Source organism: Eretmochelys imbricata, chromosome 3, assembly GCF_965152235.1.
Source record: "Eretmochelys imbricata isolate rEreImb1 chromosome 3, rEreImb1.hap1, whole genome shotgun sequence".
NCBI lineage: Eukaryota > Metazoa > Chordata > Testudines > Cheloniidae > Eretmochelys > Eretmochelys imbricata.
In genome coordinates, this window is record NC_135574.1 from 173,258,399 (window position 1) to 173,281,380 (window position 22,982).

At 40.1% G+C, this 22,982-nt stretch overlaps 2 protein-coding genes across 2 annotated transcripts in view; one reads left to right on the top strand and one right to left on the bottom strand.

The window, feature by feature from the left end:
• Positions 1-271: 271 nt before the first annotated feature.
• Positions 272-20,902, top strand: SLC3A1 (solute carrier family 3 member 1). The gene is made up of 10 exons (XM_077813857.1): positions 272-707; positions 2,508-2,687; positions 4,514-4,668; positions 9,989-10,114; positions 12,901-13,020; positions 14,030-14,154; positions 14,452-14,650; positions 16,137-16,320; positions 19,506-19,609; positions 20,462-20,902. Exons 1-10 carry the CDS (start codon positions 272-274, stop codon positions 20,900-20,902), a joined length of 2,070 nt encoding a protein of 689 aa, XP_077669983.1.
• PREPL (prolyl endopeptidase like) overlaps positions 20,682-22,982 on the bottom strand; it is a 28,449-nt gene continuing 26,148 nt past the window's right edge. Inside the window, 1 exon segment of the mRNA XM_077813856.1 lies at positions 20,682-22,265. Within this exon segment, the coding sequence (XP_077669982.1) occupies positions 22,212-22,265 (54 nt within the window). The 3' untranslated portion in view covers positions 20,682-22,211.

The window sequence follows — 22,982 nt, forward strand, 5'->3', positions numbered from 1 at the left end:
TTAGCATAAGAAATAAATCTGTATCCTAATAGAACTAGGCTATGACCATGCTTCTTTGCAATAGTTTGCCATTTAGCTGAAGACATCTATTATGCAAAAGAATAGGAGCACTTTGTCCTTTTCATCCTCATTGTACTTTGACGGGTCAGTCAGGTTTATTTATAAACCACAGGCTAATTACTTTGCTTCCCGTTTCACTGAACAAAGGTATGTTGCCACCTCTCCTAGCTTCAGCAAGACTTCTCACAAGGACAAGATGTTCTGAATAAAAATGGCTGAAGAGGAAAGTAAAATCTTCTCTGTTGAGCTGAGTGAGAAAGGAGGTATAGAAAACAAAGGATTAGCTCAAAATGAGGTGCTTAATGAAAAGGAATGCAATGCCAGCCTCCAAGAGGAGATACCAGAAACATGCACTGTCGGCATCAGCTCAGCAGCTGTGCAGAGCCAGGACTGTGAAGTTTTGAAGCCCTTTGCAGGAATGCCTAAGGAAGTCTTGCTTAAATTCTCAGGTCAGGCACGGTACAGAGTCACCAGAGAGATCCTCTTCTGGCTTATAATTGCATCTACACCAGTGCTTGTGGGGGCTACAATTGCAATTGTTGCCGTGTCGCCAAAGTGCCTGAGCTGGTGGCAAGCTAGTCCCATTTATCAGATCTACCCACGTTCGTTTAAGGACACCAACAAGGATGGGAATGGTGATCTGAAAGGTGGGTGCTCTACATTTTTGTGACTTTCAGTCCTTGGTTGCATGAAGCTGTATGTATTATATATATTTCTGTTACCACAATCTCTCACTCCCTAAGAAGTGTATTAACAATAGAGGCAGCAACCTGATTAGAGACAGATGGGATCACAAGTTAGCTAATAATCCACAGGTAGCCAGAACTGTGATTATCATTAACCATCTAATTAGGAAGGGCTCAAGTTGTAGAATCTAAACCTTTATCAAAGTTAAAACCTCCCCAAAGTATGCCACTGTTCAGAGCTGGGGTTTTGATTTGGCCCATCAGAGAGAAAAAGAGAGAGAACAGCGGCAAAACTGCAATTTGGATTAGAATTTCACACCAAAATTTGGGGAGTGTTTGGAATCCGATGTTTTACTGGACAATCAATTAATTGCCATTTTGGATTTTGCTCCATAAAAAATCTGCGGGGAAAAGAAACCATTAACAAACGAAAGAGTAGAGGAAGAAATGCTATTTTTGAGCCTTTAGGGAGACTCAATACAAGTGTATCTGATCCACTACATGGATGGCGCCAAATATTAAGAACTCAGTTGACTCACAGATTTTACTACAAGAAATGGATAGTAAAAGACAAAAAAAATAAAAAGTATATACAACAGGTACTAGACCATCATATCTTCTATCAGGAAGTGAAGAACAGTGTGTTTCTATAAGTGGATAATATTTGTAATATGCCATGAACATAGATTAATTTTGATTTAAGAGGAGGGAGACTGGTGTGATTTAGGGACTGGAGCAGGGGTCTCAAACACGTGGCCTGCGGGCCGAATGCAGCCCGTGGAGTTATTTCCTGTGGCCTGCCAAACTCCCCTCGGCCCCCTCCCCAAGCGCACCGCATCCCCGCTCCTCCGCCTACCTCCCAGCGCTTCCCGCTGCCAAACGGCTGTTTGGCAGCACTTAGAGTTTCCAGGAGCGAGGGGGAGGAGTGGGGACGTGGCATGCTCAGGGGAGGAGGTAGAGAAGAGGCGGGGCCAGGTCGGGGATTTGGGGAAGGGGTTGGAATTGGGGGTGGGAAGAGGCGGGGCAGGGGCAGGGCCTCATGGAAGGGGTGGAGTGGGAATGGGGGGGAACGGCTTTAACCAAAGTAATTTTAAAAGTAAATGCGTGTTTTGTCATTTGAGGGAGGTGCATTACTGAGGGTTTATATTTTATTAAAACCCCTCTTCGCATTACAGTTTTTAAAAAGTGAATACATTGACTTTTAATAGCATACTATATTACTCTTCATTTTTTACTATACTTTTGTATCGTTGTATGAAAAGGTTTCAGTGATGTGACCCATGGGCCAATGTACTAGTCCTCATGTGGCCCTCGTTGTGATTTGAGTTTGAGATCCCTGGACTGGACAGAGAATTAGAGTGAGTAGTAGAGAAAAAGTACAGGTTAAAAGAAGAAGTGGGTTTTTTACCCACGAAAGCTTATGTCCAAATAAATCCTTAGCCTTTAAGGTGCCACCGGACTCCTCATTGTTTTTGTGGATACAGACAAACACGGCTACCCCCTGATAATAGGTTAAAAGAGAATGTCTTCTATCTAACTGGAGGTGAAGCCTAGGGCTTTTTCATTTAAATCACACTTCCCTGCTTCTCAGGGTGGTTGTGTGGATTAACTCACATTCCTTGAAAATGAAAATAGATAATACATACATTCTATTAACCTCAACATCTTCCAGGTGTGGGAAACTTAATTTCAACAGAAATGACAATGCTGCCACAGACATGTTGTTTTTGTCCTTGCAAAACAGACTCTCTTTATTTACAGGTATCCAAGAAAAACTGGATCATATCGTGTATTTAAATATAAAAACGATCTGGATTACTTCTGTTTATAAGTCACCCTTAAAAGACTTTGGGTATGGAGTTGAAGACTTCCGGGACGTTGATGCTATGTTTGGAACGATGAGTGATTTCGAAAATCTGATTGCAGCTATACATGACAAAGGTAAACTTGAGCTATGGCCCCCCCCCCCCGCCCCCCCCCCCCAAAATGCACTGCTCACACATGGACTGTAGATGTACTTTTCTTCTTTTACTTCACATTTTGTTGTTTTGTGTTTCAGTGTGTGTGTCTTTATACACTTCCAGGGGCAGAGGGGTTCAGAACATAGCAGATCGAATGGGGGTTCTGAATAGGGTTGCTAACTTTCTAATCGCAGAAAAACGGACACCCTTGCCTCTGCTCCTTCCTTGAGACCCTGTCCTCCACTCCCTCCATCCTTCCTCCCTCCGTCGCTTGCTCTCCCCTACCCTCACTCACGGGGGTTGGGGTTCAGGAGGGGGTGAGGGCTCTGGCTGGGGGTGCTGGTTCCAGGGTGGGGCCAGAAATGAGGGGTTTAGGGTGCAGGGGGTCTAGGCTGGGGCCAAGGGATTTGGCGTGTGGGAGGGGGCTCAGGGCTGGGGCACGGGGTTAGGATGCTGGACAGGGTGCGGGCTCTAGGAGGGGGCTTGGGTGGGGCAGGGGGTTGGGGAATAGGAGGGGGTGTGGGCTCTGGGCGGTGTTTACCTCAGGTGGCTCCTGGGAAGGCTGGCATGTCCCTCCGGCTCTGTGTGCCACTCCCGCACGCAGGTGCTGCCCCTGCAGCTCCCATTGGCTGCGGTTTCCAGCCAATGGGAGGCGTGGAGCTGGTGCTTGCAGCGGGGGCAGCACATGGAGATTCTGTGGCTACCCCTATGCCTAGGAGCTGGAGGGATGCGTTGCCGCTTCCGGGAGCTGCATGTAGTGAGGTAGGGAGCCTGCCTGAGCCACCAACTAGAATTTTTACGGCCCAGCCAGCCACCAGGGTCCCTTTTCAACCAGTTGTTCCAGTCAAAAACTGGACACCTGGCAACCCTAGTTCTGAAGGGATGAGTACTGACTGCAGCATTGCAACCCTTTCTACCAATCTTGCAGAAGCTTCTCCATTAGGGCTTTGTGGAACTTGGCCTATGCAACATGGATGGGAGCTAGGTAGTGGGAGAGGGAAGCCAGTACTACAGCATATGGACTCTGTAGATCCTCTAAAATCCACACAGGTCTCAGGATAGCTACTGGTGTTTTGGGATGAAACTCTTTTCACGTTCCATGTCGTGGGACAGGCCCTGTTCTTTTTGACAGGTTGTATTTATTAGTCCCTGCAGCAGTCTTCTGATGACTGAAGCCTGAGATTCTGTCACTTCCATCTTTGCATCCATAAGCAATAATATTCTTGCTGGAGTTAGAAAATAAAATAAAGAAGATGGGGAAAACTTGGGTTCTTTCCCTGTCGTGACCTACTTTGTTTGTCTGTTTAGATCTCAGTCCCACAAACATTTATTCAAGCACTTAACTTCATATGGGTGAGTAGTCCCATTAACTACAAAGGGACTGCTTATGTGCGCTAAGTTAAACAGATACATAAGTGACTGTAGGATGGGGCCTGAGTGTCTACACTCTAAATGGTTTCACCAGTATAGGTTATACCAGTTCCCAAAATTAAATGACCTACACTGAAAAAAGGACTTTTTGCTGATATAATAGTATCTAAACTAGGGCTTTTGCTGACATAGCTATGTTGATCAGTGGTGTGACTCTTCTGCTCCTCCCGCCCCCCCCCTTAACTGACAGCTATGCTGGCAAAACTTTTCCATGTAGACTAGGTCTTAGACTCTAAGGCCTTGAGGACAGCGGCCTCTCTTAATTGTATGTCTGTAAAGCCACCAGTGTTGTTTTGGCTTCTATGTTAATACTGTACATTTTGTGACTTGAGATGTTTTGTTTTGATTTAATCTTTCCCACATTTGATTTGTAAGGTTTAAAGGTGATAATGGATTTAATACCAAACCACACAAGTGACAAACACAGTTGGTTTCAGCTGAGTCGCAATCGGACTGGGAAGTATGCAGATTACTACATCTGGCATGATTGTGCACACACTGATGGGACAATCACTCCTCCCAACAACTGGGTAAATAGAAGGTTTGGGGTCACCTTCAAATCAGAAAATGAGTAGCAAAATCACAGCAATGTTGTGAATATGAAACCATTGTGTGGTAGCTACTGCACATAGCATGTAAACTCAAATCTTTTGTTTCATTAGTAACTTCTGCTTGTATATTTGAGTTCATCTGAACAATGTGAATCAAGATACTAGAATAAGACAGTGAGGCAGCATTGCTTTTCTTCGATTTCATATGTTTTTAATCTGTTTTGATTTTTGTTCCTCTCCTTTAATTTTGTATCTAATACACCTTGGTATATGGTAGGACTGTCAATTAATCACACTTAACTCAAGTGATTAATGCAAAACAAATTAATAGATTTTTTAAATCGCAGTTTTAATTGCAGTGTTTACCAATACCAATTTATATTTATGATGTGTTTCTACATTGTCAAATATATTGATTCCAATTACAACACAGAATAAAAATGTACACTGCTCAATTTATATTATTTTGATTAAATACTTGCACTGTAATAAAGATAAGAAATAGTATTTTTCAATTCACCTCATACAAGTACTTTAGTGCAATCTTTATCATGAAAGTGCAACTTACAAACGTAGAATTATTTTTTTCCACATAACTGCACTCAAAAACAAAACAATGTAAAACTTTAGAGCCTACAAGTCCACTCAGTCCTACTTCTTGATCAGCCAATCTTGAAGACAAACAAATTTGTTTACATTTATGGGAGATAATGCTGCCTGCTTATTTACAATGTCATTTGAAAGTGAAATCAGGCATTCACATAGCACTCTTGTAGCCGGCATCACAAGGTATTTATATGCCAGATATGCTAAACATTTGTATGCCCCTTCATGCTTCAACTTCTCTTTTACAGTGCAAATTGTTGTATTAAAAATAAAATAAAATGAGCACTGTACACTTTGTATTCTGTGTTGTAATTGACAATGTAGAAAATATTTATCATAAATTTAAATTGGTATTCTATTATTAACAGTGCGATTAGAATGGCCATGAATCATGACTTTTTAAAACCTCATGATTATCGTGATTATTTCTTTTAATCATTTGACAGCCCTAGTATATGGGCATTCCATTTGGGGAGCTTCTTCCCAGCAGTCCTTTATGCCTGCCAACTATGATGTCAGAAAAACAAACCAGCACTTTGCTGGATTATTGCTTTCCTTCCTATCTGGCCAAGATGCTGGAAATTGGCTTATCTACTTATTTTCCATGTTTTAATTGGAAATCCAACCATTTACTATATGATAAGAACTTGCATCTTCTAAATAAATGAGTTAAAAACCAATAAATTAACATATTTGGCCATAATTATTTTTAACTTAATAACACAGTGAAAGTTTTGAGAAATACCATGAACATTGTCTCAAATCTAATCCAGATACAGCTGATGACTTTATTATTCTCAAATATTCACTGTTGCTGATATTTCAAAAGAGGCTGTTATATCAGTTGGGGCTTTGTAGAAACAATAGCCAATAGAAATGCTCCCATAAAACTGAAGAAAATTCTCAGTGAAAACCTGCTTTTAAAAAACATGAATCCTTCCTTTGAGCATTTATAGCACAGACATACCAGCATTATGCTGGTTTATGAGAACTGGTGGAATCTCCATCCTTAGAGGTTTTAAAGGCCCAGCTTGACAAAGCCTTGACTGGGATGATTTGGTTGGTGTTGATCCTGCTCTGAGGAGCAGATTAGACTAGATGACCTCCTGAGGTCTCTTCCAACCCTAATCTTCTATGATTCTATGAACTAAAAATGAAATTGACTGTGAAACTGACTAGTTTATTTTCATGGTTTAACCTGAGAGAAATGCAAAAAGTTAAGAAACATAATTATTTAAAATCCAGTTTACTTTTCACAGTTGTTTTCAGTGTTTATTTTCTAAGCTGTTACTAGTAACAGCAGTGTAACAGCTGCTTCTTAGCACCAATAATAATAATAAATAAGACTACTTTTTTAAAAAGTTATGATGTTTAACTGTACAGTGTCTGTTTAAAACTTAGTGCCACAAAAAAGGCTTCCCATTTCTCTCCATATCTTTTTCTCACAGACGAACAGGAAGAAAAGTCCAGCTCAACACATTGCAAGCTCATCATGTATTTTATAGCATTGTCAATTAATTGAAGTTAACTCACTTGATTAACTCAAAAAAATCAATCATGATTAAAAAAATTAATTGTGATTAATCACAGTTTTAATCGCACTGTTAAACAATAGAATACCAATTGAAGTGTATCAAATATTTTGGACGTTTTTCTATATTTGCATATATATTGTATTCTGTGTTGTAATTGAAATCAACATGTATATTATTTTTATTACAAATATTTGCTCTGTAAAATTATAAACAAAAGAAATAGTATTTTTCAATTCACTTCATACAAGTACTTTAGTGCAATCTCTTTGTCATGAAAGTGCAACTTACAAATGTATTTGTTTATTTGTTTTGTTTTTGAGTGCAGTTATGTAACAATGTAAAACTTCAAAGCCTACAAGTCCACTCAGTCCTTCTTCCTGTTCAGCCAATTGCTCAGACAAATAAGTTTGTTTACATTTACAGGAGATAATGCTGCCATTTCCTTATTTACAATGTCACCAGAAAGTGAGAACATGCATTTGCATGGCACTTTTGTATCTGGCATTGCAAGGTATTTATGTGCCAGATATGCTAAACATTCGTATGATCCTTCATGCTTCCATTCCAGAGGACATGCTTCAATGCTGATGATGCTCGTAAAAAAAAAAAATGCATTAATTAAATTTGTGACTGAACTCGTTAGGAGAGAATTGAATATCCCCTGCTCTGTTTTACCCACATTCTGCCATATATTTCATGTTACAGCAGTCTCGAATGATGACCTAGCACAAGTTGTTCATTTTAAGAACACTTCCATTGCAGATTTCATAAAACGCAAAGAAGGTACCAATGTGAGATTTCTAAAGATAGCTACAGCATTTAACCCAAGTTTAAGAATCCGAAGTACCTTCCAAAATCTAAGAGGGATGAAGTGTGGAGCATGCTTTCGGAAGTCTTAAAAGAGCAACATTCTGATGCAGAAACTACAGAACCCGAACCACCAAAAATGAAAGTCAACCTTCTGTTGATGGCATCTGACTCAGATAATGCAAATGAACATGTGTTGGTCCGCACTGCCTTGGATTGTTATCGAGCAGAATGCATCATTAGCATGGACGCATGTTCCCTGGAATGGTAGTTGAAGATGAAGGGACATATGAATCTTTAGCGCACCTGGCATGTAAATATCTTGCAATGCCAGCTACAACAGTGCCATGAGAATGCCTGTTCTCACTTTCAGGTGACATTGTAAACAATAAGCGGGCAGCATTATCTACTGCAGATGTAAACAAACTTGTTTGTCTGAGCGATTGGCTGAACAAGAAGTAGGACTGAGTGAACTTGCAGGCTCTGAAGTTTTTCATTGTTCTTGAGTGCAGTTATGGAACAAAAAAAATCTACATTTGTAAGTTGCACTTTCATGACAAAAAGATTGCACTACAGTACTTGTAAGAGGTGAATTGAAAAATACTATTTCTTTTGTTTTTTTACAGTGCAAATACTTGTAATAAAAATGAATACAAAGTGAGCACTGTACACTTTGTATTCTGTGTTGTAAATGAAATTAATAGATTTGAAAATGTACAAAACATCCACAAATATTTGAATAAACGGTACTCTATAATTGTTTATCAATGCGATTAATCACAATTAATTTTTTTAATTGCTTGACAGCCCTAGTATTTTATTAATAGTCCTTTTTATTACTGTTGAAATTCTTAGAAGCACCTAAATTGCTTGTACAAAATATACTAGGCTTGGGAAAAAATTGACAGTCTTATACCAGGATTAAGCAGATTTTTATTATGTTTGGTGAGCAACTTCAAAATTTGAGCAAATAAATATTTATATAATGTGACAAAGCTCTGTCCATGTCTCCGTGGGTCCTGCAGTTCCTGGCGGATTTTGCTAGCCTCAGAGGCTCACTGTGACCCTCCACGTAGCCCTTCTTTCTCTAGAGGCAAGGGTCACAGCCTACTGAGTCATTTTCATCATAAGCCAGCAAGGGAGGTGAGGAAAAGCCATCCTCCCTTGCACAATCTCTGTTGTCTCCCAGTCTCAGTGATTAATCAGGGGGCCAAAAGGGGGGAGACCAGGCCCGCCCTCTACTTCGGGCTCCAGCCCATGGACCCTAATAGTATGAGCTATGGTAGATAGACTTTTTATAAACAGGACATGTACAATTTCCTGGGCTACTTCCCCACAACATCCCCCACTTCCTCAAGATCCACTTCACTCTACCTCAGGGCCTCCTTCCTTGTGCCTGATATGGTGTGTACTGCTCAGTCTCTCCAACAGCACAACTTCCTCCTGCAGCTCCTGATATGCATGCCCCCCTGCCTAACTGGGGGGCTTTTAACTAGTTTCAGCCAACTCCTGACTGGATTCAGGTGTCCCAATCAACCTAGCAGCCATCCTGCTTTCTGGAAAGATCTTAATTGGCCCCAGGTGTCTTAATTGACCTGGAGCAGCTGCCATTTGCTTATTCTGGTAACAGGGATTTGTTTAGCCTGTGGCTAATGTATCTGTCTCCCATTACTTTACTACAGCCATCTGGCCTTGCCCCATCACAATAATAATATGAGATTGACCAAGCACAAGTACGTCTATTAAAGATGATAAATACCAAGGCATAAGCAGAAGTGTACTAGTGTAGATGATTTGCATATGAAAGATCATATATAGCAGCTGTTATGTCTTTGCAGGTTAAATAAGTTAGTAGTAGGAGTAGGTGAAATATATGGAAATTGTTTCACAGTTGTGGATGAGATTTATACTTGTATGGAAATGTGAATTTGTTAAGTTAATGTTAAGGAAAAACATATCATTTAAATGAGGGTATTTTCTGTTTACGTTTATTAATGAAAAAATAGAGTAATATTAAATTCCATTTTTTAGTCATCATGATTTGAAGATGTACTGAGCACATGCAGCTCCCATTGACTTCAATGTTTTTCATGTAACATTCATATATGTTCAGTAAATTGGATTTTAAATAGTTATATTGCATATTTACTTTTGCATTTCTCTCCTTTGGACAATGAAAATAGACTAATCAGTTTCAGGCCAACTAACTGTTATGGATAGTAAATGAATACTATTTACTAAGTGATGCATGCCTTTCTATATGCTTGTAAAGCACTGTGTAAATTACAATGCTGTGCAAATGCTCATCATTTCTTAAATAATTAATAATCATCATTTACTTATGTGATCAGGTGAGTGTTTATGGGAATTCCAGTTGGCAATATGATGAGGTGAGAAAGCAATGTTATTTTCACCAGTTTGGGAAAGAACAACCGGATTTAAACTTCCGCAACTCTGCCGTGCAAGAAGAAATCCATGTAAGTATATAATCCACTGCTGCTATTCCAGTAGTAAGGAAATGGTTGGGTTTTATGTTTGTTTTAATTTTTAGAACGTAATTTCTTCATATAGTTGACAATCCAGTGGGAAGCAATTCAAGGATTAGTGTCTATGCAAACAATATAGACAAGGAAGTGTCAACACAAATATACCTGTTTAGGCAAAATCTAAACCATATATTGTAATGCTTCAAGTATCATAGTCTTATCTTTGAAGAGTGTCCTTCTAATTAAGAAAAAGAGGCAGCATTCCATTGAAAGGGTCACCTACATTGCAGTACCACGGCCTGTAGTCTGCAGTGTTCTGACCATTATTGTATTATACTTTTAAAAGGATTAAACAGATAATATCTAGGATCTAGTTTCTATGTGTGAGGCTTACACAAATGTACACCTCTCCCTGGCTGCTCAGATGCAGACAGCACTCATCTTCTCCTGAGTCCTAAGACAGACACAGGACCTGCCATGTATTTGTTATAATTGTCTTGACCCAGCAGCAAAAAAGTCTCTGCCTCCTGCTGCCCTGGGACTTCTCTACCTGGGTCCCAGCAGCATCATTTCCCTGCGACCCCCTCCTGCTGCCCCAGGACCTTCTCTCTGCTGTAGGCCCTATGTGAAAGGAGGGCTCAGTGGCAGGGCAGGGCTGTCTCTTTAGCCCCGAAGCTCTCACACAGAGCTATGCCAAGCCCTGAAAATCTTGTGATCGGAGGAGTGTCTCACTTCATTGTGACAGCTCTTCCTGAAGCTTCCAAAATACTATGCTTGTGAAGCGTTCACACAGGAGATCATTGCCTTCTCCCAGCTGCTCAGAGGGAACTCCCCTTACCCACCCCACACAGGCTGGGGGAGCTCCCACTTTATCCTCTCCATCTCCCACCCCATCATTGTCCTCTGTACCCCATTCACCTGCAACTTCCAAATCTTTCTCCTGCACCCCCCAGTGTCCTGCTCCCCCTCACTCCCTCCTTCACTTCTCAGCATTTGGGCTGCTCTCAACAGTTCATGTGGCCCGTCTTGTACCCTGAATCACAGAGTGGCAGCTGTTTTGCCTGTGGGCCTGGCTTCAACCTCATGGAAAATAGTTGGAGGTGGTAGCCAAATTTATTAAGAGCAGCCTGACTTCTAGGCGCAGATAAAGTATAGGAAAAGAGCAGCCATCTTGCTGGCTTCAGCCCCACTGACAGTAATAAGAGATGGTGCCATTTTGAATTAGGGAAAAATCATGAGTTGGCACCTGTCATCGTGTTTTCATGAAACATTAAAAAAATATAGCCCCAAATTGTGAGGGGGTGCTCAAATCATGAGAGTTGGCAATATTGGGCATCTTAGCATGTCTGCAGAAAAATACTCTTGACTAGAACAGTCTAATACGTTTCAGAAGTGCTGCTGAGCACCACTAGTTCTATCAGTATTTTAAGGAACAAGAAAACAGTAGGTTCGTGTTTTAAAAAGAAGCTGTATTTCAAAAGGCTGGTGCTTTGTGACTTAATAGGAGACCAGAGCTACTCTGTGACCATATGAAATCTTTTACGTTCTGTGTGGAGAAACCAAACAAGGGAAGCTGCAACAGTCAAGCTTTACCAACACCCTGCCAATGTTCCACAACCAACCTCTGTGTATAAAGATAGTTCAGTCTCCATGGCACAATCCATCCTCAGTGTTTTTGTGCTGGTTCTAATTGAGAGGGTTTTACAATGTGCACAAGTGCTCAGCTGAGACCTCTTTCAGTGCATGAAATCACCATCGAGGCTATTGACATGGTTACCTGCAGTTGTTTTCAGAATTACTGTAAAGGGACAAACAATTCAATAAAATGGAGTATGTCTTGAACTAATAAAATCAGTGAATCTTTAACATGTACTAGTTGAATTCCATCATATTTTTGACCAAAGTCCTGGCTTGTGCAAGTGTATTGTATATGTAATAATAATAAATGGCAGCACGGTGTGCATTTTTATTACTTAGTTGAAAGATATTGTCTGGCACATAGTAACAGTTACACAGATTGCTGCAGGGGGATTAAACTTTGGACTCATCTGTTAAAATTTAGGACTATTAAAATTATAGTAATAAAATAACTATGCAAGCATAATATAATTTTACTGATAATAGCTAAACTCTGAATTTGATAAAGAAATCACAGATCCAAAACCCTTAACTTAGGTAATCATTTTTCATTTTCCAGAAAATAAATCTGAATTATTTTCACATCAGTTAAATAAAAGAGAACAGATTTACGAAGTATTACTGTGTAAAAGAAAACCAGTGTCAAAAGGTCTGTGCAGAACAACGAACATTTGTATCAATATGTTCTCATTGTCTGCAGGCTTGATGAGTATACACCAATCATAGGGCTTAGCAGAATCAGCTTTCTTTACACTCTGTTCCTCTTGATTAGGTATTTACAAACTGCTATAAGGCCCAGATTCTTTGATAGACTAGATTAAAGGTGGCTTCCTGTGAGGTATGGGTTTTCTTCTGTCCTGTCCCCCTTGAATGCTTGGAGCAATCATGGCTCTATGTCTATTATGGCTGAAAAATAATTCAAATATTTCCTTTTTGGTAAGACAAACTCAGCCATTGATAGTAGCTTCAATCTAAAATGGTCAGCTTTAACCCTACTAAAACTTGAAATTTAAAAATGATGTATTGTTATATAATGTTATTAGTATGTATTATGTATTTAATAAATTATGTGCAATGTATTGAATTTAATATTTGGAAAGTGGTTTACTCATCAAGAATTATCTCCATTTTATTTTTAGGATATTATCAAATTTTGGCTTGGCAAAGGCATTGATGGGTTTAGTATCAATGCTGTTAAATTTCTTCTAGAAGCAACACACCTGAGAAATGAACCTCAAGTGAATAAATCCCACAATCCGGTAACACATTTTCTGTTTTGAATTTGTTTGCTCCTTATTGTCTTTGGAGATGTATTTATCACTAATACATTTCCCCTTTGAATTGCTAATGGGACTCGCTCTTTTTTTTTTTTTCTGGTAGGTTTTGCATTGACAATAAATTACAGTGAAATGTGTACAGATGAGCTTCAGAAGTATATGACTAATTATTTATGGAACTTGCCTTTAGTGGGGGCCCAATAAAGTCAGGAGATGATGCCAACATTGAGATGCAATAACATTACTGAGTTGACAGAAAGATGTGCATCTTGTTGACTTGGCAAGTCACTACAAGAATCTCATTTATATTGCTTCTGCCTGGAATGTGGTATTCAGCAGTATCTACTGTGTGTGTCATGATCACTAGTGTAAACTGGGTTATATAGATTATTCCTCATTTAGATTGATGTGTTCCTCAAATATTTAGCCCCTCATCTAGCACAGCATTAGAGCAATAAATAACTAATGAAGATGCAGCTCCAAAACTGTGCCATTAATGTATTATTTAAATGATTCACTAGTTCAGATAGATATTTTGAAATAACTATATTACCCATAGGGCCACAATACTTGCTATCTTTACGCACAATGAGCGGTACCTTATTCTGTGAGTAGTCCCACTGAAATCCTCAGGGAGCAAAAACAGGAGTAAAGGTGGCAGAATCAGTGCCTCATTTATCAAAGTCTGTTTCTAAGGAGTAGGGGCTTGGGGCAGTGAGTGGTGCAATCCCTCTCCCCTTTGCAGTCAAGCCAGCTTCAAGGCATGGGAAAGGAAATGCCAGGAGCGTGGGCTACCTTGTATGTTTTTTGCAGCACCACAGTCTCAGGTGAACAGGAGAAAAGAGTAGGTAATATTATCATGCCCCTAGTTTGCTAACAGACTCAGGTAAAGCATTATCTGAAGTGGTGTACTGTCTTTTGATAAACTTTGGAAAATGTAATTCAATGAACATTAGGAGGGCTAATGCAAAGTGTTTCCTTATTCTTCAAGGAGAGTATCTCAGCATATTCTGAGCTGTATCATGACTACACCACCACCCAAGTCGGCATGCATGATATCATCCGCAGTTTCCGGCACACCATGGATAAATTCAGCACTGAGCCTGGCCGATACAGGTAACTCAGTTTGTTAGCATAGCAGTATTGAATTTTCCCTCTAATGCTAAAGGCACAGTCTCACTGGTTGATAAACTGGTTTGTCATGGTAAAATGCTTTTGTAGGAATACCCGCCATTAATAGTGACATATAGGTATGTAATATATAGAAAGAAAAGCAAATTCTTTTCAAAGACAATACTGAATTATTAGATATGTCAAGGTCCAATCTAATTCCATGTAATTCTGATAAACCTCTGCATGGACACAATTTCAATTTTCCTTTTTAAAAGAACCCACTTGTGTGCTCCTTTGTAGGTTTATGGGAACTGAAGCCAATCAGCAGGAAAACATTGAAGCAACAATGATGTATTATGGAACATCTTTTGTCCAAGAATCAGATTTCCCCTTCAACTTCTACCTAATTAATATGGAAAACCTCTCAGGAAATAGTATTTTTGAAACTGTATCTTTGTGGATGAAGAACATGCCCAAAGGAAAATGGCCCAACTGGGCGGTAAGAGTTCAGACATTTAAATGGCCTATTCCTGCTCCTATTACAGCCCACAGCAAAGCTCTCATTGGAGTAAGATCAAGCCCAAAATAACTGTAGCTGTGTATCTGTGGAATGTACCATGTTCTCTCAGTACGCAACAGCAATGGCTGTAGCGGGTCCATGTTGTCCATCCCAAGCATATTTACAGGAATGTGATAAGCATTTTTGCCTAGTTTTAAACATAATCATCAGGCACACAGTTTTATTCTTTCAAGATAATATTCCACTCCCCTTTCCCTAGCCAAACAGGGTTTGTGACAGGAATGATGTGGGGTTTGGGAAAGGTGACAGAATCCACCTCCAAACCTTCAGGCAAGTTGGAAACAGCTCCACACCACGTCCATGTCTGCTGCTTTAGCTCTGGGACTGAAATAGAGGCTCTGCCCCTATGAACCTTCTACATAGGGGATTGTGGCCTCTGACTCTACTTAACTGTGCATAAAGTGGTTATACCCCTGCCTCTCTTTCCCCCCATGTTGGGCTGTGCAAGCCAAGGTGCCCAAGTGTGCCGGCTCCTTGTACGCCTACCTCCAGTGCAGTGGGATCACCCTAATCCCAAAGTGCTGAGAGGCTTCCATTGCTCCTATTATAAGTGATGAATGCTACCCTGACAAAACCAGCACTACGCAGCAGAAAGAATAAGTGTGGTCAGCAAAGCAAACGTTGGCAGAAAGACATGAGAAGTGTAACGGAGGGTATTTGTGTTAGAATGGAAGACACAGTTGACTGGGATGCTAATATATCTGCATTGTTTACTTCTGTCTGTCATGCTGTTGGCAGTATTTCCAGATTTCAGTTGTCAGGCAGAAAATTGTACTGATACAAAAATACTCAAATATTTTCCCTTGAGGATATGGAAGTGAAAGAAAGAAGCCCAATAAACATAATAGTTTGCATCATAGGATTTAATGTAGAAAACCTTTGAAAATATAAGAAAAAAGATAATACAAAATGGATATGATGATCAAAGGATGTCTTAATATATCTGCATCCTGAGGTTTATAGTTAAAAAAACCTACCTCTTTTACTTAATATGATAAGATCTCCCTCTGCATTCAGTGATAATGGAATAGATTTGCTACCGTTTTACTGCAACATCTCTTTTTTGGGGGGTGGGGGAGAAGCAATAGTAAAACAGTTATGCTACTGAGCACTCTTATCATAAAGCATGTAAGTGCTTGGACAATACAATAGAAATATATGTGAAACTTTTCCTCTGGGACTACTAGCTACCCAGTGCTTTTAACATACATCACTTCACAAGGAAACATAGAGCCAGATGATCCTCACTTACACCTTTATAAATGCAGAACAATTCCACTAGTTTAAATGAAGTTACTCCATGTTTACATTGATGTAAATGAACAGAACTTGTATTAGACCAATGTCATATGGAAGTATTTAGTCCTAGTATGGGCCTTTATTCTTTTATATTATTTTTGTTTAGGTTGGAGACCCTAGCACTTCTCGAATTGCGTCTCGGATTGGAAAAGAATACACTAATGTCATAAATATGCTCCTTTTAACTCTTCCTGGGACATCTACAACTTACTATGGTGAAGAAATAGGAATGGAAAATATTGCATCTGAAAATGTAAGTGAAGGACTTATAAATTCAAATCCCCTAAGGAGCACTATTAGGTCTAAGTACACAGAATTTTCCAACAAAACACTAACTTTTGTTTAATTAAGCACATATATTTCTCATTCCATCCCCAACTGCTGTCGTTTCTAAAATTACTTTCCCCAGTGAAAGGGGAGCAACCACTTGATTATTCTCATTTATCATCATCTCCATGAAACGTCAGCATTGAGTGGGAGCACTCTGAATGGCAGATGTTCCTCCTTTATTGGTTTCTTAGTTCTCTCCCATAGTGGGTTTGAGTGGGACTAGCCTCGACTGAGTGATTAAGCATGTGGGAGAACCAGAGTAGCTTCATCTTCTCATGCCCCTGCACAGAGCTAGTTGTTATCCAGCCCTAGACGACCTGAGCACAAGGACTCATGTGGATAACAGCAACAGTAGGGCTATCCTTCCCAAAGTAGGCTCCACTGCCTCCATCCCCAGCAGGGCTGAAGGAAGTATATGATGTTAAAGGGTGTAGAAGAATAGAATACACATTGCATTCTTGTCGCTAATAGTGATAATACACATCTAGGCACCAAAGCAGTCTGCCTTGGATACTGAAGAGTTCTGTGTTGAGGCAAGGAGTTTCAGTGACAAACCAACCTTTTCCCCTGACCCTGTCCAGTGGATTAATGAGTACTTCTAGCAGTTAAATCTTTTCAGGAAAACTTTGCCTTTCCTTCCAGAAATATGCTGACAAAGCTTCTCAAGGGCTTATTACTACAGATCCCAGACCTTGTCTGCTGCAAACACAAAGCTGCTGCTTAGAAAGGTGTCACCCTTTGGCACAGCCCCCTCTCTCTCTGGGGTGTCAATCGGCATCCCGTTCTGAGCCCTGGGACACAGAAGGGAAGGAAAGATTTCGTTTAATCCTCAGAGACAGGACTCATGAGCAGGGTCTCTGAGAAAGGAGTAGTCATTTCTGAAGTACACTTCTGCAGCCATGAAAATTTACTCCTGGAGGAATTCTGCACCAAAAAATTAAAAATTCTGGACACAATATTTTAAAAATCTGCAAATTTTATTTATCAAAACAAGATAATCAACCCACTTTCAATTATTTTGGTAATTTATTTCAAAGTACCTGTCAGCAAGTATGTCTTTTGTAACAATAGACAAATAAGATTCAGGAAATTTTTTTGATGAATAGATTCCTCACTAGGCATACTAATACAGAACTCTAAGTAATAAGTCATTTAAAAGACAATACAGAACCATATTTCCAGCATCCCTCAGAAGCAGTGTAAACGCTTCGGGGAGTCAAAGGTACCAGAGGAGTTGAGGGAAGTAATTGCTAGGATAGAGTCTGGGTGTGAACTTGGAGGGTTGCTGGGTATGGGTGGGAAAAGTATGGAACAGGGGTTGGGGGGGGCAGAGAAGGATTGTTAGAGAGCCTCCCCCATGCAGACCCTGGCTTACCCTTAACTTCTCCCATTCAGTCAGGCACATCTGCCCCTGGCCCCATGTGTCCCTGCACCCCCCTCAGCTAGGCCCCCCCCATGTCTCTGTGCCCCCACTCAGCCAACCCCCTTCCCCCAAGTGGCCCTACATCCCCCCCACCTCCACTCCCATACAGTCCCTGCCCCAGTCTGTCCTCCCACACTAGCCCTTATGAACCCGTCTTTCTCTCTCCATATTTCCTGTCTCCTGACGTGGCCCAAACAGTGCTGTGAAGAAGGCAGGATCTTTTTCTTCTCTTTGGTCGCTGGGGCTGGCCAGGGATTGGCTGCTCTGTTCTAGTGCCACAGTGGCCCCTTGTTGGCAAAAGGTAGAACTGCAGTTACTTTCCACCAGAAGTAATTTTTTTCCCTGCAGGGGAAAAAAATTGTGTGGCACAGAATTCCTGCAGGAGTAACAACTGAAGGCCCAGGAGATAAAGTGAGTAAGGTGAGGGAGCATTACAGGGTACAGACATCTTGGATTGATGGTTATCCTGCCTGTCAGATCATGTGAGCAGGAGACACCTAATATCTATATTGCCATAGGAAGGAAAGTGGTACAGCTGGTCAAAATTTTCCTAACAGCTTTTCACTGAGGCCTTTTTTACATGCCCATCCCCCTTTTTTTGTGAAATTGCTGAAATGTGTGTGTGAAATAAACTTTTTTAAATTTTAAAAACATGATATCAAATCATTGCAACTGTTGCTAGAGCTTCTGATAATTTAGAGAAGGTAATCAGTCAAAATTTTTGAAAAAAAATATTGAAAAATATTCAGGAAATGTTTTTGAAAAAGTCTTTTTTGAACTCATCAAAACAAAACTTGAAAAGCTAGCTTTGTGAAAACTTCCATTTTCTTGATCAGCTGTAATAATTTGTTTTGCAACATAAGCACAAATGTCACACTTTCCAAAATTTTAGATAATTTTATGTTTTGGAAGCAAGTTTTGACATGTTTTTCATTTACTTGTTACAGACCATGAGTTCTAAAAGTATTACTTGCACTTGAGGAGGGAATTCTACAAAAGGACTCATATATTGAAAACTGTAATATATTTACAAAGCACTCATCAGGACAGATTACATTTGCTCAGATAATTATAAAATATAATACACAGTAGAACAGTTAAACACTGATATGCTACTGAATAAGGTACTTAGTCTTCAAATTTAACAAACTTTGATTATTCAAATATTAGTACAGTATCTCTTTCCAGGATCAGATCACTCCATACATCCGCTAACTGTATTTGTATCTATCGAAGAATTTACATGGCTCATTACTCATTACTGTAAAATCTGACCACCTAAGAATCATTAATAGCTTTTTGTCCTCACACTACTTCTGGGTGGGGGTAAGCAAGTACTATCCCCATTTCACAGATGGGGAACTGAAGCACAGAGTAGATAAATAACCAGAAGTCATACAGAAAATTGGCATCTGACCTGGGAATTGAACACAGGTCTTCAGCACCCAGTCCAGTGCCAAATCCATTACATAGTTTTTCCTCCCCCTTTCAGTGATAGCTTTTGATTCTCTCTCTTCATGATCCTCCTGCACTTGTGGGATTTTTAATTACTTCCTGTCAAGCTTCAAGTCTAGGACCCAATTAAAGTCCCCTATGAGATGAAATAATGACATGAGAGAGAAGTTTGAGCAAAAGATTGTTTAACTGGATCATTCTTTAGCACATTAACAAGGATGTTGTTGAATGGTGCCCAACACTCTTATTTTTAGGTGACCTTTCCAGAGAAGTCACCCATGCAGTGGAATGGCAACCTTCATGCCGGCTTCAGTGAGGGTAACACAAGCTGGTTACCTGTTAATCCAGACTACCAAAATGTAAATGTTGAAGTAAGTATTTAAATTAAGGACACAGTCATATGGGTTAAAAAATAAAATGCTAGTGAAATAGCTTCAGCTAAATGAAGCTCTAACTTGTTTTGATTAGTGGAATGTGGCAGTTAAAACTAAAACCAAGAAAAAATTCTGTGGAAGAAAATTGGTAAAAAAAAAATCTTATTGCAACAGCAAAGACTATTTTGCCAGCCCTCATTTAACCAGAAGAATACAGTGGTAACTTTTTTTAGTTTAATTCATTTCATTTTTCAACATTAATCTGCAATCTACCCACCCCCATTTTAATTTAGATTAATACAAGTAGGCTTTGTTAAACTTAGCAGGAAAATAAGATGGATGCATTTCTAGCTTTGGATATGTTGTTTTGTCTAAGTCAAACTTAGCAGTCGCTGTTACACCAAGTAGGTCAAGTACAGGTATTGTTGATCTATAACAGTGAACAGCAGCAAGGAAAAAGCACTGGAAACTAATCCATTGGAGGTTACTTCTGCAGCACTGAAGTCAGTGGGAGCAAGATCAAGTCCTTGATGCTGAATGCTCTGATTCCTTGGTATGGAATGCTTTGCTGACAAGAGTGTATGAAGCACAACGGAAGGAGCAGAGACAGCCTTGTCTCCTCCTCCTCCAACTATCGTCGTTGGTGGAGTGGCAAAGGTGGACAATATGGGGAGAGAGAAGGCAGAGTTGTGAAGGTCCCCAAAGGTTGAGGACAAATAGCTTCAACTTGAATCTGTGGAAGGATTTGCAGAGGGGGCTGAGAGTCAGAAAGCTGTGAAGATAATCTTAGAGGTGGTAAGCACTTCTGTACTACAAACGATGTGACATTTTTTTTTTTTTTTTAAACAGGTTCAAAAGACTCAGCCCAACTCAACACTGAATCTGTATCGAGAGCTAAATTTACTTCGCAACAATGAGCTGCCCATTCATAGGGGATGGATGTGCTACATTTGGAATGACAGCAATGTTTTTGTGTATCTGAGGGAATTAGATGGATTAGACACAGTCTTTATAATGGTTCTCAATTTTGGACAGGAATCAATCATCGACCTGAAAGCCGTAGTTTCTGAGCTTCCATCTGAAGCTACCATAAGACTAAGCACTAATTTTAGCAACACTGGTAAAGTTGTAAATACCAAAACAATTAAAACTGAAAAGGGGGAAGGAATTATCCTAGAGTATAAAACAAGGAAGACAGTTCATACTATGGAAGCTTTCCAAGTTAAGTGTTTTGTGGCTGAAAAAGCATGTTATTCTAGTGCCTTGAATATACTTTACATGCACTGCTAAGCGTGAGGGGATGTAGGAAATTTTGTTTTATGCATTTAAGGCAGGAAGTGTTGATTTCAAGTCAATGCTGTGAATAGTGTGGCAATGGCTTTTTAAACTTGCTGGTTTGTGTATTAAATGAACAGCAGCCCCTAAACTAATGTGGCTTAATTGTCTGGCCTCTTTTATTGGTGTGTGAGTGGATGGCGGAAGGTGCTTAACTTAAGGGTAACCAGCAACCACAGAGGCTAGAGTTTCCAGAGGGATTGTGAACAGGCACCAGAAAGGGTCAGGATCATCCCCTGTAAAGCCATCCCTGATAAGTATTTGTGCAAGGGCAGAACACTAGCCATATGCCTATAGGGCTCCTAGAGGCATTGTGCCTAAGGTATAAAGCTCTTAAGATTTTCTGCTTGAGTTTTGTACCTGTGTACCCCTATTGTAGGCTGTATCTGACTGCCACAACTCAGCCCCAAATCCTGTGGCAGTTTACACTCCACAGTACTTGTTTTGCAAGTTTCCTATTTGTGTAGCAGGCACTGAATTGTCTGAAATAGTTAGAAGCAAATAAGTTGTCAGGTCAGTTTTAAAACAACTCATTTAGGGGAAAGAGAAAATTGAGAGATGATCAAGGCAAATATGTAATAAATTTAAGTGTTTGTTTAGTATCAGCTAGAAGAGAAATTTACTTACTGAACATGTCATAATTAAGGCTAGTCATGGGTTATGCAACTTCACTGGACCTCCTTGACTTCTAGGGCTTCAGGATGGGGGGGGGGGGGGGGGCTGGCTGGAACCAGGACACTGCAGCCCCAGTCCCAGGCTTGGTAGGGGCTGAGACTGTGTGCCCAAGCCCCACAGCTTTTGGCAGGGGTTGCAGCTGGAGCCATGCTCCCCTGTCCCATAGCCATGGCCAGCTCTGGAGCGGGGGCTTGGCCTGTCAGTCACTCCCCCTGCCCATTATTTTTAGTAAAAGTCATGGACAGGTCATGGGCTCTGAATTTTTGTTTAGTGCCCGTGATCTGTCAGTGACTTTTACTAAAACTAACAGAGAAGAATTATGACTAAGGCTAAGATTTTATCAATGAAAATAGAGATGCTGCTCCTCCAATGCAGCAGGGAAGGAACTTACCACCTGGTATGTATGTGTAAGTCAGTAACTCACACAACTCTGCACTGGAAGCAGGGACCCATGACAGCTGGTTCCTTTGGAGAAGGAGTGCTCATTTTTTAAATGTACAGGTATGTGATATGGCTTTTTCAGAAGTCTGTTTTTAAATCTTTCAACAAATTCTGAAATAACTGTGCATGTTAAGTAAACCACTTCAAGTTATTCTCTCTCAAGTCCAAATTCTTTGTATAGAAAAGCAAGGTGGCTTGTAACCTAGAACAATGAAAATTTAGTTAAAAAAATCAGACTACTTCTTCTAAAAAAAACTTTGAATTTCTGTCAAACTCTTCCCACCCTTTTTCTGGCCCCTTCTTACATTATTCACTCTGATAGCCACTGGTGCCATTAAATGCTGCCCTGCCGCAAGCGGAGATTTAAACAGATTTTCCTGCTCAATTTTCTTCAGAAAAAAAGCAGCCACTGGGATCTGTAAAGCTTCCCAGTAAGAAAATGTTATTGGGCAGGGGACAGCAGTAACCGTGAAGGAGGTGTCACCAGGTGCTTTGAGCTGATTTGCTTAAACCATAATGCTATTTGCAGAAAGCTTAGGAGTTAAAATCTGAAATTTCTAAAAGACAAATTGCCCCCCACAGTATAAACCAAACTTGCAAAATTTAAAGCGGCAGAAACTCTTTGGTAATTTTCTCAACCAAGAAGGCTGACGAGAGCAAATGAAAGGCAGTTTAAATCAGGACATTTTAAGACTTTACAATTGCATGGTGTAAAGCTTTCGCTTTTACTGTACCAATACTTTGCACTATTTAGAGTTGTTCATCCAAAGGTATCAAAGCACTTTACAAACAATTAAAGCTCAGAACACTGGTGAGCAGTACTGTAGTTAAGTACCCCATTTAAAAGATGGCTAAACTGAGGCACAATGAGGTTAAGTGACTGTCTATGGTCATACACACAGCGAGCCAGGAACAGCAG

Excerpts from the sequence above, each read along its gene's own strand:
- SLC3A1 (XM_077813857.1), top strand. The coding sequence starts at position 272 with ATGGCTGAAGAGGAAAGTAAAATCTTCTCTGTTGAGCTGAGTGAGAAA. Across the intron at positions 4,669-9,988 it reads TCACTCCTCCCAACAACTGG|GTGAGTGTTTATGGGAATTC; the intron begins GTAAATAGAAGG and ends TTATGTGATCAG. Across the intron at positions 13,021-14,029 it reads TGAATAAATCCCACAATCCG|GAGAGTATCTCAGCATATTC; the intron begins GTAACACATTTT and ends TTATTCTTCAAG.